Below are 19,355 nucleotides of genomic sequence, written 5' to 3' on the forward strand. Positions count from 1 at the left end.
TTTTGAAATTATCATAAAACAAAGAGATTACATTATAGTATGTAAGTGTATATTAGTATATACATACTCCATTGTTACTTTAATATTAATTACTTTAACTTTTTCGTTCTTTTATTTTGTTTCATACTATTTTTCATTCTCATTTTTCTATCCTAATATATAACTAAATTCTTCATTAATAAGTTCATTTAGAATTACTCAACTACTATCTTTCTTTTTTTACTAATTAAATGTTATTTAGTAAATTTTTTTAGATTGATTTTAGGTTTCCTAATAACCTGACATATCATCTAGCCAAAGTAAGAGATAAAAAAGAATAAGTGAAGCATATTTTTGAAAACAAAAATACTATCAATACATGAGGAATGTTAGGGGGCAGCAACTTTTGTGATTTGTAGCCATCAAATAACCATCAATGATAGTTTTAATGGTATGAGATTGGTGTGAGATTTCATCTAATAGCTCATTTTTTTTACTGGTTATATGCTGGCCAGAATTTAATAAAGTTGCTGTCCCCTAGATTTTTTCTTAATACATAATATATAACTCAGTGACATCTAAATAAAAATACAATTGTTACTGATTAATTTTGTATGTATGTAGGTTTTTTTAATTGACAAAACAAAATAAAAAGAAAACATATATTAATTGTTAACAAAATGCAAATATCAAAATGATATTTACTCTAACTCTCTAAGGTTAAATGTATGACGGTGTTTTGATAAATTTTTATATGTTCAATCTTAAAAGCATATTTAATTCATGTTATTACAACTATTTATTTTTAGGTTTTGTACTATTTTTTATATTATAAATGTCTTTAAAATATATATTAAATATGACATACTTACAAGAAAGATACAAGCTTTATCACAACCAAAAAACGGACCACTTATTTTTATACCGTTTATATTGATATAAATTCTAGAAAAGAAAACTTTTTGACAAAACTATTAATGCAAGCATATAAATGTTTAATTTGTATATAGGCATTTCGTAAGGAGATTAGCATATACATAATATTAATCACGTGTTATACATGTAATTCAGATCTAAAAATTTTTATTATGTGCGAGTTTGAAATATTTTTTGTAAAAAGTTAAACACTTGATTATATTTAACTAATTGGTGAATAGTTTTATTTTGCAGTAATTTTAACATTGAGGGACAGTATGGAAAAAAAAAAGGAATTAAATAACAGAAACCGTAAAATGAATTAATCAGAATTTTAGTAACAAGATACACTTTTTAACAAATAATAAGGCTTATTTTTAAACACTCAAATAAAAATATTATACTCCCTTTTAACTAAATAAATTTTAGTTTTTTTATTTATTATTATTTATATTAATAATTTAAATTTAAAATTTAAAATTTAAGATTTACAATTCGAAAAATATTGTATTTTTTATTATTTTTTTTAGAGTGCATGAGAATTCGTCAATAATAACTAAATTTAAGTTTGTGTATTACATTGAAAAACATTATGTGTTGTTCGTTGTCAAGAATCACTTGTCATTCTCTAATTAATAATAATAACACAATATCAACAAAGTCTTATTTCTAATTGATAATGCTACACTTTTATTATCATATGTTATTTCTAAATTATTCTTAATAAAAAATTATAAAAAATAAAATAATAAAAATAAAGGATAATATAAAAATTAACACACAAAAAAGAGTGATATTATCATTTTGGAAGACGATAGAGACTTAATTTGAGAAATCATTTACTTTTCACAAATAACTTTACCAAATTGACTTTTGAAAGATATATTTGTAAAAATTATAGCATTTATATTTGATAAACTAAATTAAAAATGACTTCAATAAATACAAATAATAATTATATTTAATAAAACAGTTTTAAAAATTTAAAATGATCATAATATATATAAAAATAAAGAAAATTTTGATTGTAAATAAAATTTGGCATATAGCAATAATTTAATCAAGAATAAATATAAATATTTATTAATATATAAAATTATATTAAAGACTTTTTAATTTCAATAAATACAAAATAAATTTAAAAAACACTTCAAAAAGTATTTCCAATTTTTTAAAACTAAAAGTATAAATATACAATTATTTTGATTTATCAAATACAAAATAAACTACTATGACTTTTTAAAAAGTTTAACAAAGCAAGCTAACATCACTCTTCTATATTATGTTACTCTACAATATTTTTTGATAGCATATCTCAAATATTCAACTAAAAGAATTATTATTTTTTAATATAAAAGAAATATATAAATACTTTTAATTCGAGATATTGGATACCAGAATAAAGAAATAGAATAATGCAACTAAAATACTATAATTATTTTTAGACAATAATACAATATGAAAAGCCAAACATAAAGAAGTGCAACAGGTGATGTATGATGAAAATACCTTTAACAAATTTTCAATAATTTGGATTTATATTAATAGAAAAATATTTTAATTTAATAAAATTTTTCATTAGAAAATGAGATAAAAAATAAGAAATAATAAATAAAAAGATATATCATAAAAATTTAATTGAGATAACTAAATAATTATTATTTAAGTATGTTCAATTATTTAAAATTATTTTTATTTACCTATTATTTTAAGCATTATTAGATTATATTCATTTTTATGGTTTTTTTTATTTAGATAATTATTTTTATTAAATTTTTGTTCCATAATATCTCTTACTTTTAACTTTCTAGGCTGATATATGTTTTTTATTTTTTTTATTTTTTGTACAAGTATATTAAAATAAATATATGACGTATCTTCTTCTAATCTATTTATTTCTTTTTTTTTTCACCATTTTAAAACTTTTTTCATGATATCACTCTCATTTTTCTAAATGCCATTAAATTGTCATCAATTGTATTTTTATTAATCAATAAATGCATTTATTTAGAGTAATATATAAAAAGGATGTATCGAGTATAATTTTTTAAAATCGACGAAGATAAATTTTTATATGTTTTTAACATTGCATTTGATTTATGCTATTACAACTATTATATATATATATATATGTTCGTACTGCTTTTGCCATTTCTATTAAAAAATCATTCATACTGAGCCAAATGCATATATCTAATATTAGAAAATACAAGCAGCTTTTGCCATTTCTAGTCTCTTGCTTGTATATGTGGTAATAGCTTATATGCACATCTAAGAGTCAATTTAAAAATTGCATGCTGAACATATAAAATTGCATATGCATATATCGATTTATATTAATAACCTGTTATACGTAATAATGTTAGATATTCGTTTCAAAAATTCGTTAACATAGTTTATTTTTTTGTCAAAAAAATATTTTAGTCTTAAAAAAAATATACAATACTAAATTTATTTTAATTCTTTTATGATATTACTTAAAGAAATTAATACTTCTGTCTTTCTTTTAAAAATAAGCTTATTGAGAAAATTTAATTCCATTAATTTATTGTTCTCGTATGTTTTAAGTATAATGTCAAATAATATTTTTAAAATTATCTACAATAAATCTAGTTTGACAATGAACTCAAAAGAATTGATTCTTATTTTAAGTTTAGGATTGAATTAAGAGTATCTAAAAATTTTAAATAAAGAGACTGAAAATAGTGAGTTAATATTTTATTTAAAAAATATTCAACTATTTTATAATAGACTTTGTCACAATAATACCTTTTTATAACTAAAAAAAAAATGCCAAATTCTTTATTAAATTTGCTATTTACTGTTGAACAAAATGATTTTTTTATTTAAAATATTTTTAAATTCAATTGTCATGTGAAATCTTTTTTTATTTATATCAAAAGCTATATTGATCGAGTAAAATCACATTTTTTTTCCCAAACAATTGATGTTTTCTTCATCATCAAGAAGAGTAGTTTTTTAAGACATGTTTATCTTATAAGCTTCTGCATGCTTCATTTATTTCATTTTATTTAGAATACTTTACGCATTTTGCAATATTTCAAACATAGAGGGAGTAAATTATGTTCACATGTCATGATGGCCATGTGTTGTCCTTCTTATTAACTTTGAATCCGATGGAGCAGGTTTTTACCCCTCACTTAGAGCGACTGTCAATAGACATGGAAGGTGTGATGATGCTTGACAGAGGACTGCTTCATTTGGACCCCGAAAACATAAAATATGTGAGATTGCAGGGCTTTAATGATATTCATGACTCAGATGCCGCATCTGCCTTTAATTTCTTCCCAAATAAGGTGCCACTTCCCAATATTCAAATCCTTGTGGTGGCCGACAGTGCTTTCAAAGAGATATTCCCCTTACAAAAGCCTGATGAGATTATTCATTCAGAGCTTCTTGTTCGAGAATTGGAGTTGAGGAATCTGCACAAGCTTGAATCCATTGGATTACAGCACACCTGGGTGGCCTCCTCTAATCTCACATCGCTGAAAGTTGAGGGTTGTGCATCTTTGAAGTATTTGTTCACTTCTTCAGCCGCCAAATGTCTTGTTCAACTTGAACAGTTGCACATATCCAACTGTGAAGCACTCGAAAGTTTAATCGTGGATTATCAACCACATAATGATGATCATGATGTCATCATATTCAAAAAGCTTGAGAAACTGTCTCTTAGCCAAATACCAAAACTTGAGAACTTTTACACTGGACAATCAACTTTGAATTTCCCATCTTTGGAGGAAGTGGAGGTTACTGAATGCAACAGATTGGAGTACATGTTCACATTCTCAACTGCCAAAAGCTTGAAAAGTTTGAATGAGATGAAGATCTCCAAATGTGAGTCATTGGAAACAGTAGTTTTGGCAACACAAAAAGGGGACAAATCACAAGATCTCACATTCTCAGACTTCACATATCTGTCTCTAAGCGAATCGCCAAAACTTGGAAGCTTTTTCACGGGAAAGTCAACTCTGAAATTCCAAGCATACTTGTACATTGAGATCAGTCAATGCAAGATCATGAAAACTTTCTCACATGGTGACGTGGAAGCACCTAAATTAAAGATGGTGAAGATAGATGGAGTGAGTTGCTGGATAGATAATCTAAATGCTGCAGTGAGTCAACAATTTGAAAAACGATCCACGCAGCATTGATGAGTTAATTAGTACAATTATAATTTAACATGTAAGTTAGTTCCTCTATCTGCTAAATTTGCATCATCTTTTACTTTTCATGTTACGCAATGCACCAAAACAATGGAAAAAGTTTTTGTTTGGAATGTCATTTGATTTGCTCCCTCCATATTCGGTTATATTAATTTTTGATATTGCTCATTTTATTATCCAATTCTTGTCCTTTGTGAGAATTTAATAAATTAAAGAATGGTATAGTTAATGTAACTTGAGTTAACTAGCTCTTGTATATAAATTCTTGCAGGAAATTTGTTGCTTGCTAAGGGAAGCTTATTTTCAATGCATTTGTTACCACTTACCAGTTAGCCTTGCAAAACTAGTAGTCTAATCAAGGAGCAATGGACAAATAAATAAGGATGGTTGGTAAGTTTTTTATTTTATTGTGAGAAAATAAATAAAATGATGCAGTTACATATTTCTTTTTGCTACAGGAAAGTTTTACTCTAATAAGTTTGGGTAACATTGTAACAATCATTCAACTCAAATTTTGAAGAGTTTGTTTTTTTCAACCTATAATTTTTTTAACTTCAACCAATATCTAACACAATTGTTTTATGAACTTTTATTTTTAAGGTTCTATGGAACACCAATTGCAGCAATTAAGAGGATATAAGTGGATCCCATCATGGCAACAAATATTTATTTCTGTTTGAGTAGTGTGGTGTGGTGTGCATGATATGAATAAGTTCCCTGTATCACTATGCAGGAAGAAGTGTGTGGTTGCCTTTTAAGTGGCACAGTTATAAACTAAGTGTGTTTTATCAATAAAATTATATCTTGTATTTTATACAAGATATAATGTGTGTATGCTTTGTAATTTATTGAGAACACTAGTTTATTTTTATGTATGATAGTGAATTGTGGGTGGGAGTGGATCCTCTTCAGAAAAAAACTGGATGCTGTGAAGTGTTGAATCTAATCTTTCATTGTTTTCTCTCTTTTATTTAATTTTAATCCCACTTATAGAATTAAAGGTAAGAGATCACATTTTATTCTCTCAAGTATTTTTTTTTACTGGAGATGATCCATTTTCATTGTGGGTATATCTAAATGAGCACAATAATTATGTGCTTATTGGATATGCCATACTTATATAGACCATTAGATTTTATTAAATAAAAATCAAAGGCTAATATGAAAGAAGAGCATTGATGGACTCTAATAAATACAAAATATCCTAATACATAAATAAATACTTTAAATGGCAATACTTTAATACACAATATTTTAAATGACAACAAAATCTTTTATTCTTAAATAATTAAATAAAAAACATATAAATACAAAAATATGAGTATTCTTTATTTAATAAGATTATTTATTATGCAAAAAACTTTTATAATAGTGAAAATTATATTAAAATAAAATTTTAAATTGAAACATAAAAATATAAAATAATTAAAATTTTATTTTATATTAATTGACAAATAATTATATTATTATATTCAAAATTTATTATATAATATAATAAATATTTTATTATATAATATAATTTTTTATCAAAATATTTCAAAAATATAATTTATTTAAAATATTATATATAATATAGGACAAAAAACTAAAATAAGCCAAGGTGAGTATTTATTTATACAAATCCACCAAAGCCAAATCTGATTCATGTATCAACCAAAACACGTTTATATGTAGTTCGAATCAGGTAAGTTCGAACTGCATTTACATATAACACAATTGCACACTCATACTAATTCGAATCAACCTGATTCGAATTACATCCATGCACGCGTTCCCAAGTAATTCGAATTGGATTGATTCGAATTATTTATGGTATAATTTGAATTATGCTGTTAAAAAATTAATAATTTATTAAAAAAATTTATTAAAAAAATTACTAAAAAATTAAAAAATATATATTTTATTTCATACATTAAAAAAAAGCTATCAAAATATTTAATTACGAATCTTCTTTAAAATATTAATGAGCTATCAATTCGAATTTCATACAATACTCTTTTGTTCATTAATAGCTCAGGAATATTTTTTAAAAAAATTTTTAAATAAATTTATTTAAATTATACTAAAAAAAATATTTTATTCTATGCAAAATAATTTTTAAAAAAATGGCTTAAAAAATGTTAGGAGTACTATAAAAATTTGTAATGTTCTAATGACTTAAGTAAATACATGCATGTACTCAAATTTTAAATAAAATACTCTAGATAGCCAATAATAATTTAGAAATTAAAAAAAATATTTTATTCCATACGAAATAATTAAAAAATATATTTTATTCTATACAGAATAATTTCAAAAAAATGGCTTAAAAGATGTTATGAGTATTATAAAAGTTTGTAATATTCTAGTAATTTAAGTAAATACATGATAAAAATATATTTTCTTTAATTTCTAAATTATTATTGACTATGTAGAGTATTTTTTTAATGTCCTACGTCATTAGGACATTACAAATTTTTATAGTACTCCTAACATCTTTTAAGCCACTTTTTAAATAAATTTATTAAAAAATATTCATGAACTATCAACAATAGGCAGAAGAGAATATTGTATAGAATTCGAATTACTCACCATATAATTTGAATCAGAGTGATTTGAACTTCCCTATGGTAATTCGAATCATGTAATATCTCACCATATAATTTAAATAATTTTATTAGAAAATCATCATGAATATTTTTTAATAAATTTATTTAAATTATACCACAAAAAAATATTTTATTCTATGCAAAATAATTTAAATCATGGCTTAAAAGATGTTAGGAGTGCTATAAAAATTTGTAATGTCCTAATGACTTAGGACATTAAAAAAATACTCTACATAGTCAATAATAATTTAGAAATTAAAAAAAAATATTTTTATCGTGTATTTACTTAAATCACTAAAATATTACAAACTTTTATAATACTCATAACATCTTTTAAGTCATTTATTTAAAATTATTCTGTATAGAGTAAAATATATTTTTTAATTATTTTGTATGGAATAAAATATTTTTTTAATTTCTAAATTATTATTGACTATCTAGAGTATTTTATTTAAAATTTGAGTACATGCATGTATTTACCTAAGTCATTAGAACATTACAAATTTTTATAGTACTCCTAATATTTTTTAAGCCATTTTTTTAAAAATTGTTTTGCATAGAATAAAATATTTTTTGTACTATAATTTAAATAAATTTATTAAAAAAAAATTTTAAAAAATATTTCTGAGCTATTAAAAATGGACAAAAGAGTATTGTATGGAATTCGAATTGATAGCTCATTAATATTTTAAAGAAGTCTCTAATTAAATATTTTGTTAGCTTTTTTTAATGTATGAAATAAAATATATATTTTTTAATTTTTTAGTAATTTTTTTAATAAATTATTAATTTTTTTTAATAATTTTTTTAAATAAATTATTAATTTTTTAACAGCATAATTCAAATTATACCATGAATAATTCGAATAAGTCCAATTCGAAATACTTGAGAACGCGTGCATGGGTGTAATTCGAATCAGATTGATTCGAATTAGTGTGAGTGTGCAACTGTGTATAATTCGAATTAACATGATTCGAATTATATTTAAATGCAGTTCGAACTTACTTGATTCGAACTATATATAAACGTGTTTTGGTTGATACATGAACTAGATTTGGTTTTGGCGAATTTGTGTAAATAAATACTCATCTTGGCTTATTTTAGTTTTTTGCCCTAATATAAGTAAATATATAATGTGATAGGTATGTATTTAAAAGGGTAAAAAACTTATATGTGCCAAGGGGTTTAAAATTACCCAAATAAGCCAAATGAAATTCTGATACATCAATCCACCAAAGAGCAAATATATGTAATTCGAATCAATACAATTCGAATTAGTTTTCAACGTAATTCGAATTGATATAACTCGAATTACTCGAAAAAATTGGCAACACGTAATTCGAATCAATATGTAACGAATTATTCCCAACCATTGCGTACAAGTAATTCGAATCAACTTAGAACGAATTATAAAAGCATAATTCGAATCGTCTCAATTCGAATTAGTAGGAACACGTGAGTAGGAGGAAGTTCGAATCAAATTGATTCGAATTACTCACATTTTGAATCAAATGGCTAATTACACATTGTACAATAAGATACTAGAAAAAATACTATATAATGTAAAAAATATATACTAAAAGAAGTATAAAACAAGATTATAGTAAATTAATTTTAGTATAAAATTATTAAATATAAATTAATTTTAACTCCTATTAGTACATTGAATTAAAAATAACATATAAAAATGTACTTGTATTTATTAAATTTTAATAACATAAAAATTTAATGACTTTTTAAATATTTTTTTTATAATAGGAGTACATTTTTATATACTTTAAATACTTTGTATAAAAATGTACTTGTATTTATCATACAAAAATAAAGTGTTGTGCCAATATAATAATATTATAATATTTTAAATCAATTTTTTTCTAGGATTTTAGATTAAAAGCAGCACATGAAAAAGTATTATTGGTATTTTAAAGCTAATTTAATTAAAAAAAGATAGAATTGTATTTTTTAGGATTTTATGTACATAATTAGGCTAATTTTTTTTAATATTGATCAAAGATGTGTGTTACACTATGTTATTTGATTTTAGGTAAGTTTTACTCTACTATATTTTTTTTTTACTTTTCAAAAGACACAAATCTAAAAAATTTTATAAATTAATTTAAAAGAAAATATCATTGACGTTTTATAAAATTTTATAATTCAAAAGACACAAATCTAAAAAATTTTATAAAACGTCAATGATATTTTCTTTTAACTTAATTTATAAATTTTTTAGATTTGTGTCTTTTGAAAAGTAAAAAAAAAAATATAGTAGAGTAAAACTTACCTGAAACTAAATAACATAGTGTAACACACATCTTTAATCAATATTAAAAAAAATTAGCCTAATTATGTACATAAAATTCTAAAAAATACAGTTCTATCCTTTTTAATTAAGTTAGCTTTAAAATACCAATAATGCTTTTTCATGTGCTGCTTTTAATCTAAAATCCTAGAAAAAAATTGATTTAAAATATTATAATATTATTATATTGGCACAATACTTTATTTTTGTATGATAAATACAAGTACGTTTTTATACAAAGTATTTAAAGTATATAAAAATGTACTCCTATTATAAAAAAATATTTAAAAAGTCATTAAATTTTTATATGTTATTAAAATTTAATAAATACAAGTACATTTTTATATGTTATTTTTAATTCAATGTACTAATAGGAGTTAAAATTAATTTATATTTAATAATTTTTTACTAAAATTAATTTACTATAATCTTGTTTTATACTTCTTTTAGTATATATTTTTTATATTATATAGTATTTTTTCTAGTATCTTATTGTACAATGTGTAATTAGCCATTTGATTCGAAATGTGAGTAATTCGAATCAATTTGATTCGAACTTCCTCCTACTCACATGTTCCTACTAATTCGAATTGAGACAATTCGAGTTATGCTTTTATAATTCGTTCTAAGTTGATTCGAATTACTTGTACGCAATGGTTGGGAATAATTCGTTACATATTGATTCAAATTACGTGTTGCCAATTTTTTCGAGTAATTCGAGTTATATCAATTCGAATTAGGTTGAAAACTAATTCGAATTGTATTGATTCGAATTACATATATTTGCTCTTTGGTGGATTGATGTATCAGAATTTCATTTGGCTGATTTGTTGGGTAATTTTTGTTAGTAGTGTAACTGAGAAAGGGTAGCACTTGATATGATAAGTGTGTGTGTGACCCCTGTTTGTATATATAGCAGAGAAAACCTCTTGTACACAGTCTTCTAATACAATTCCAAAAAGCATTTTCTCTTTCAGTTTTATTTCTGTCACTGAAAACCTAATATGGTATCAAGAGCCTCAAGATCAAGTTCTTGATCATGGCCTTCCTCATTTCTGCTTCATCCTCAACAAAACAACCTCTCATTCCCATCGCTGAAAAGCTTGATGACAACAATTTCAACACATGGTGCCATCAAGCATGGCTCACAATTCAGAGTCTTTCAATGGAGACTCATCTTGATTGGGCTAATGCTCCTAAGAGATTTGAACCGGTGACGAAGTCTCCGCCTACAGCAGCATCAAAAGTTGATACAACAACCAAATCCGATTCTACAATAGAGACTTCAACAGATCTGCTACAAGAAACTGAAGCATTCAAGATCTGGAAGCAAGATGATCTCTCTCTTACCACATGGCTCATGGCTTCAATGACTACATCATACAAGAACAAGATTGTTCATTGTGCCCGCTTCTGTGATGCGTGGACCACCATCATCACCTACTTCTCCTCAACATCCAAGACAAGAATTCAAAGCTTGAAATCCCAATTAAAATGTGTCAAGAAAACAGGTATTGTTCATGATTATCTCTCCAAAATTCAAAAGCTAGTTGACTCCCTTTCTGCTATTGGGTACCAATTGGAGGATGATGATCATATCCAAGCTATTACTGATGGATTGCCTGAGGATTATAGTGGTTACATAACTTCTATCATGTCCAGATTGGGCACTTTCTCTGTTAGTGAGGCAGAATCCTTTCTTCAAGCGTATGATGATATGCTTGATAAATTCAAGACTCCATCCTCATCAATTCCCGTGGCAAACTTCACACAAGCTTTCTTGCCGTCATCAACTAGAGGAATGGGTGCAAGACGAGGTCGTGGTGGCGGTAGATTCCAAAGGGGTGGTCGAAGCTCATGGCAACCTCCAAGAACAATCTGCCAAATTTGTGGCAGGGTAGGTCATGCAGCATGGAGCTGCTACCATCGCTTTGATCAGCAGTTCCAACCAAACCCACCACGTCCCACTCCTCCACCACAATTCCCCTTTTCCAATACATGTCCTCCATCACCTTCCGCATCATTCCATCAGCCACAAGCATATATGTCAACAACATCCTCCATTGGAGACTCATCCTGGTATGCTGACTCAGGAGCATCGCATCATGTCACTGCCGACCCCAACAATTTGCTCTCTCATTCTCCAAGCAATCTTGATCATGAGCAACTTTTTGTAGGTAATGGTGCAGGTATTTCTATTCATAAATCTGGTTCCTCTTTTCTCGTTAATAAAAACAACAATCTTGGCTTTAAATTGACAAATTTATTATATGTTCCAACAATCACACAAAACTTACTCAGTGTTTCGAAATTTGCTCAAGAAAATGGTGTTTTCTTTGAATTTTGGCCTTATCATTGTACCATTTGTGATCAGGTAACTCGGGCCCCTCTTCTTCAGGGAATCACTAAGAATGGCATCTATACATTTGATGATCTTTATGTGCCAAAATCAGTTTCTCTGTCTGAAACCCAATTACATAATAGCTTTCATACTGCTGCTACAAATTTTCCTTCTTCTTTAAATTTTCATTGTAATTCAAACAACTCTAAGCATAGTTTTAGCAATCAAAATGCTGTTTTAACAGCAACTTGTACAAGTGTTCATGATGTAGAAATTTGGCACAAACGATTGGGCCACACTTCAATGAATAATCTCTTTTGTGTTCTTAAATAATGTGATATTCCTTTACCTACAAAACCAGCTCATTCTAAAATTTGTGAAATCTGCTCTATTTCTAAGATTCATGCTTTACCTTTTAGTGATTCTAATACTACATATAATTTTCCTCTAGAGTTAATCTTTGTTGACATATGGGGACCATCCCCTATTGCATCTAGAAATGGTATGAAATATTACATTAGTTTTGTAGATGCATGTACTAAATATACATATATTTACTTGTTGACTAATAAGTCCCAAGCTCTTAATGCCCTTCAGAATTTTAAAAATCAAATGGAGATGATGACTGGACATAAATTAAAATCTTTGCAGACAGATAATAGAAGAGAATTTGTATCTGCTGCCTTCACTACCTTTTTAACTGATAATGGTATTAGACATAGACTCTCATGTCCATATACACATTAACAGCAGGGTAGTGTAGAGAGAAGACATAGAAGTATAGTTGAGATTGGTCTTTCATTATTGGCAACAGCATATCTTCCCATGCAATTTTGGAAAGATGCTTTTGCTACTGCTGTTCATATAATGAATAGACTACCTACTGTTGTTCTTGATTTTATGTCACCATTTGAAAAATTGCATAATCGAAAACCAGATTATAGTGCATTAAAGGTGTTTGGGTGTACTTGTTTTCCATTTCTTCGACCATACAATAAGCATAAACTTGAATATCGCTCTGAGAAATGTTTATTTTTAGGCTATGACACTAAATTTCATGGATATAAATGTATGAGTAAGTCTGGAAAAGTTTATATGTCTCGCCATGTGATCTTTGATGAGTTGAGTTTTCCTTATCATGATTTGTTTCAAAATTCTTCTGCTCACATTACTAACACTGAATCTGTTCTTAGCTATATTACTGATGCTTATTACAGCTTACCCTCCACATTAAAGCCACCAAATACTACCGTCACAAGTAACTCGTTCTCAGATCACACTCAAACTGGTGGAACAACTACACACTTGCAATCACCTACACCTACTAGCGTGCAGGACACTAGTATTACTCCTAACCCAGTTTTAGAGACTAATGTCTCTATGCATAGTGAGGCCACTGGTCAGGGACTTGATCCCCCTCTAAGTAAGGTTCCTCATCCAACCACCAATATACATAATATGGTAACAAGATCAAAGGCGGATATACACAAGCTAAAGTCATATATTACACATATTGATATTGATCTTAAACAACAAGTACCTACAACTGTTGCTCAAGCTATCCAAACCCCTCACTGGAAGGAGGCTATGGACGCTGAGCTTAAAGCACTAAGGCAATGCAATACTTGGTGTCTTGTGACTCCCCCACCGAATGCAACTATAGTAGGGAGCAAGTGGGTTTTTGCCATTAAACGAAACACTAATGGTAAGGTTGTTCGTTATAAAGCTCGTCTTGTTGCCAAAGGTTTTCATCAAACCGAAGGCATAGACTATGAGCAGATATATAGCCCTGTGATAAGACCTTCTTCTGTTCGTGTTGTACTTACTCTAGCCATCACACAAGGATGGGTGCTACGTCAGTTTGACTTTAATAATGCTTTCTTAAATGGAATTTTAATGGAACAGGTTTTTATGACTCAACCACAAGGCTATGAGGATAGCAATACTAACCTGGTATGCAAGCTGAATAGGGCCCTGTATGGCCTGAAACAGGCGCCACGGGCATGGTACTTAACTTTGAAAGAAACATTGACAAAGTTTGGGTTTGAAAGTACTCGATCCGATATTTCCCTGTTTGTAAGGAAAAATACCAATTCAGTTGTATACATGTTAGTATATGTCGATGATATTGTTATCACTGGAAATGATGCTAATGAAATTGATCTATTAATTAAGCAACTCAATACAATTTTTCCTCTTAAAGATCTTGGTAATTTAAATTTTTTTCTTGGCATAGAATTTTCTTATTTGCAGGGAGGACGTGTACACCTCTCTCAAAGGAAATATGCAATGGAAATTTTGAAAAAGGCCAACATGGAAACGGCAAATGCCTTGCCTACTCCCATGGTTGGGAATTTGAAACTCTATACAAATGATTCTGAACCTTACTCTAATCCGAAGCTTTATCGTTCTATAGTAGGGGCTCTCCAATATTTGACTATGACAAGGCCTGATCTTGCATTTTCTGTGAATAGAGTTTCACAATTTATGCACAACTCCACTCTTAATCACTGGAAAGCAGTGAAGAGGATCTTGCGGTATTTGAAAGGGACGGTAAGTGATGGGATTATCTTTTCAAAGTGTACTGATTTTAGACTCTTGGGTTTTGCTGATGCAGATTGGGCAAGTGATCTCTATGACCGGCGGTCTGTCACAGGCTACTGTGTATATCTAGGAACAAATCTAATTTCTTGGAAGTGCTAGAAACAATCTAAAGTCAGCCATAGTAGCACAGAGGCTGAGTATCGTGCGTTGGCTTCCGTGCAGTCTGAACTTGTGTCACTACAGCATCTTCTTAGTGAACTGGGGGTATCTCAGAAGATTGCTCCAACAATTTACTGTGACAACCAGAGTGCGTGTATGCTTGCAGCCAACCCAGTTCTCCATAGCCGTTGCAAGCATTTGGAATTAGACTTGCATTCATTAAGAGAAATGGTGAATAAGAAAGAACTGTTTGTAGTTAACATTCCTGCACTTGATCAAATTGCAGATGTGTTAACAAAACCATTATCTTCTAGGTTGTTTGAATTTTTCAAAGGCAAACTTAGGGTCAGTAGTTCACTCCCCCAAAGTTTGAGGGGGGGGGGGGTGTTAGTAGTGTAACTGAGAAAGGGTAGCACTTGATATGATAAGTGTGTGTGTGTGACCCCTGTTTGTATATATAGCAGAGAAAACCTCTTGTACACAGTCTTCTAATACAATTCCAAAAAGCATTTTCTCTTTCAGTTTCATTTCTGTCACTGAAAACCTAATAATTTTAAACCTCCTTGGCACATATAGGTTTTTTACTCCTTATATTAGTAAGACCTAAACTAATCAAATTTACGTAATTAAAAATATAAAACATATAAATATAAAAAGTAAATATTTTTTATTTATTAAAATTAATTATTATGCAAAAATTTTTTTACAATATTTAAAAATTATATTAAAATAATATTTTAAACTACAACTTAAAAATATAAAATAATTAAATTTTATTTTATATTAGTTGATAAATAATTAGATTATTATATTCAATACTTATTAACTAATTATTTTTGTTAAAAATATTATTATATAATATAATTTTTTTTATCAAATATTTGTAAAAATATAGTTTATTTAAAATATTATATATAATACATAAGAATATTATTTTTTAATTTTTTAAAAAAAACTGAATAAATAATATATATCAACTGCGTATATGTATCATATGTGTGTATATAATAGTGACTGATATAGAATTGGTATATATTCTTTTATTCTTTAGCCTTTCTAATATATATGCTACCTTATTATTCTCTCTTCTAGTCATTCTTATTCATATTTATTTTGTAAAAATATTATGTAGATAATAATTTAAAATTATTTTTTAAATTTAACATTTATAATTTCATATATAAAATATTTAAAATTATATATTTATAATAATATTATTTTTTATTTTTATTATTTTCAAGTATTTTTTTATTGTTTTAGTTAAATTTTTTATTCTCCAATTTGACCAGGTTTTTATATATATATATATATATTAAAAATTTAGAGAATAAAAATAAAAATTTAACTAAAATAATAAAAATACTTGGAAATAATAAAAATAAAAAATATCTTATTATAAATATATACTTTTAAATATTATATATATGAAACTATAATTGTTAAATTTAAAAAATAATTTTAAATTATTATCTACTTAATATTACTATACAAAATAAATATGAATAAGAAAGACTAGAGAAGAAAGTCATGAGGTGGCATATATATTAGAGAGTCTAAAGAATAAAAGAATATATATCAATCTTATATTAGTCACTATTATATACACACATATAATACATATACGTAGTTGATATATATTATTTATTCAGTTTTTCTTAAAAAAATAGAAAAAATATTTTCATGTATTATATATAATATTTTAAATAAAAATAGTTAGTTAATAAATATTGAATATAATAATCTAATTATTTATCAAGTAATATAAAATAAAATATAATTATTTTATATTTTTATGTTGTATTTTAAAATATTATTTTAATATAATTTTTTAATATTATAAAATAATTTGCATAATAATTAATTTTACATAATAATTTTTTATATTTTATATTTTTAATTACTTGATTAGTTTAGGTTTTACTAATATAAGTAAATATATAATGTGATAGGTATGTATTTAAAATTATATTATTTATTCCATTTTCTTTAAATTAAAAAATAAAAAGGTTAATATTTTCATGTATTATATATAATATTTTAAATAAATTATATTTTTAAAATATTTTGATGAAAAATTATATTATATAATAATTTTTTTTTTACCAAAATAGGGAGACTCGAATCCGCGACATCTTAGATAAGTATGGAGAGATTATGCCATTTGAGTTATAACTCATTGACATATTATATAATAATATATTTAACAAAATGAGTTAGTTAATAAATTTTAAATATAATAATTTAATTATTTTTTAATTAATATAAAATAAAATTTTATTTATCTTATATTTTTATGTTACCATTTAAAATTTTATTTTAATATAATTTTTAATATTCTAAAAATTTCTTATATAATAAATAATTATATTGAATAAAGAATACTCATATTTTTGTATTTGTAAGTTTTTTATTTAATTATTAAAGAATAAAAGATTCTGTTGTCAGTATTGTGTATTAAAGTATTGTCATTTAAAACATTTATTTATGTACTAGAATATTTGATATTTATTAAAGTCCATCAATACTCTTCTTTCATATTAGCCTTTAATTTTTATCTAATAAAATCTAATGATTTATATAAATGTGACGCATCCAATAAGCACAAAATTATTGTGCTTATTTTAGATTACTCTTGTAATAATTTGATACGATTGAAGAACTGTGGTTTATATTAAAGTCGTAAAAAGAGAATGCTCTGAAAATAAAGCTGAGAATGATACGTAGATATATTTTTACATAAGATCGTTTTCATGCATTAAGTTGACCCTATCTTTCAATAAAAATTTAACACGTGTATCCCTTTCTTGCACAAAATGTGCTTCTGTAATAACGATGTATATTTTTTATTTTTAAAAAATGTGATTGTTAGATAAGATCTGATGTATTAGTTACAAGTATAGAGATAATAAGTATCTTGGTAATCTATTTCAATATAATTATTAGAGCATGCATGATATCATGATTTTAAATTAATAAAAAAATGTGAAATATAGTTTTTCCGCCTATATTTTTTTTAGTTTAAAAAATATAATATTTATTTTGTTTTACTTTTTCTCTTAATTTTTTTTATAATTGATTCAAGACTCTCAATCTTACTTAGAGAAAAATAAGCAACGAGTACGTACAAACTACCATAAAAATCTATTTCCAACTTGAATCACAGGCAAAATATAGTAACTCCTAATACTAAAGCTAAAACTTGGATAATAGTTTTTCAAAACAACACTATCTAAATAGCTTAGCTAAGAAGACAACCAAATATCAAACACCCAACTCTCTCAAACATATTAACAACATCCAAGAAACACACCATAATCTTCTATTATCATCACTCGAATATACTGTCCGCTAAGTTTGGACACTTTTCTTTGCTACTATGGATTAAGAATTTTTACACACAACATTATACAACCCACTCTTCTATACTCTCCAAAATTCAACCACAGAAAACAAGATCATTGCAATAAGTTAGTATCATCAACCTGACTAAAACTAGTTCTTTTTCTTCCTCTGAACCTTAGCTTGTTTTTATGCTGACTTTCTCTAGAGCTTTTCTTTCACTTATAATTGTCCTCCGAAATTGTTCTAAAATTGCATTCCCATCACTACAATACATCATCATAAGTTGGGATCCAATCCTCTAAGTGTTGATTGTTTTTCTTGCTATGTCTTCTATATAACTGTTATTTTTATTCTCATGCCCATAATCTACTTCGTTCTTTAGACTTTTCAAATTTTCTCTAACTCTTTCCTAGTTAGTTTTTTTGCTTTTGTGACTATCTTTTTTTTATTCTTACGTCACTACTAAAAATAGGTTATTAGCTACGGATTTTTCTGCAAATTTTTATCGAAATTAGCAAATAATTTTGTTTGCTGCGATTTTTACTACAAAATTCAATTTGCAGCATATGAGCTCATGGATAACTATTGCTGCGAATTTTTAAATTTGCAGGTAACTTATCTGCGAATTTTGTCGCGAAAAACCTATAAAATTCGCAGATAATTTCATGATAAATTAGACAATTTATCGAATTTCATTTTAAATTTAACTTCAAATCTTTCATGTGTACCAAATTCGTAACAAAATTCATAGGTTCATGTGGCAACAACTTTCACAAATAATACATCCACAGCAAAATTCATAATTAATTTTTGCAATAAACTCTACAGGTAACAAAATTTGCAACAAAAATCACCACTCACCTTTGTAAAAAATTTTGCAAATAATCAATTTGCGACAAAATTCGTAGCTAATCTTTACAGCCAACTCCACAAGTAACAAAATTCACAGCAAAAATCATAGCTAAATTTGTTCTGTTTTTTTGTTTATTTTATTTTTATCT

At 26.2% G+C, this 19,355-nt stretch overlaps 2 protein-coding genes across 5 annotated transcripts in view; one reads left to right on the plus strand and one right to left on the minus strand.

The window, feature by feature from the left end:
* The window catches only part of LOC112729698 (uncharacterized), a 30,207-nt gene extending 24,105 nt beyond the window's left edge, over positions 1-6,102 (plus strand). For all 4 annotated transcript variants that reach the window (XM_072208809.1, XM_029290587.2, XM_072208810.1 and 1 more), the window contains 3 exons: positions 4,041-5,097; positions 5,350-5,468; positions 5,679-6,102. In XM_072208809.1, coding sequence (XP_072064910.1) covers positions 4,041-5,066 — 1,026 coding nt within the window. In that variant the 3' untranslated portion in view covers positions 5,067-5,097; positions 5,350-5,468; positions 5,679-6,102. The remainder of the gene's footprint in view (positions 1-4,040; positions 5,098-5,349; positions 5,469-5,678) is intronic.
* LOC112726874 (probable transmembrane GTPase FZO-like, chloroplastic) overlaps positions 1-19,355 on the minus strand; it is a 56,770-nt gene that overhangs the window by 28,176 nt on the left and 9,239 nt on the right. The window lies entirely within an intron of this gene.

This window comes from Arachis hypogaea, chromosome 12, assembly GCF_003086295.3.
Source record: "Arachis hypogaea cultivar Tifrunner chromosome 12, arahy.Tifrunner.gnm2.J5K5, whole genome shotgun sequence".
Taxonomy (NCBI): domain Eukaryota; kingdom Viridiplantae; phylum Streptophyta; class Magnoliopsida; order Fabales; family Fabaceae; genus Arachis; species Arachis hypogaea.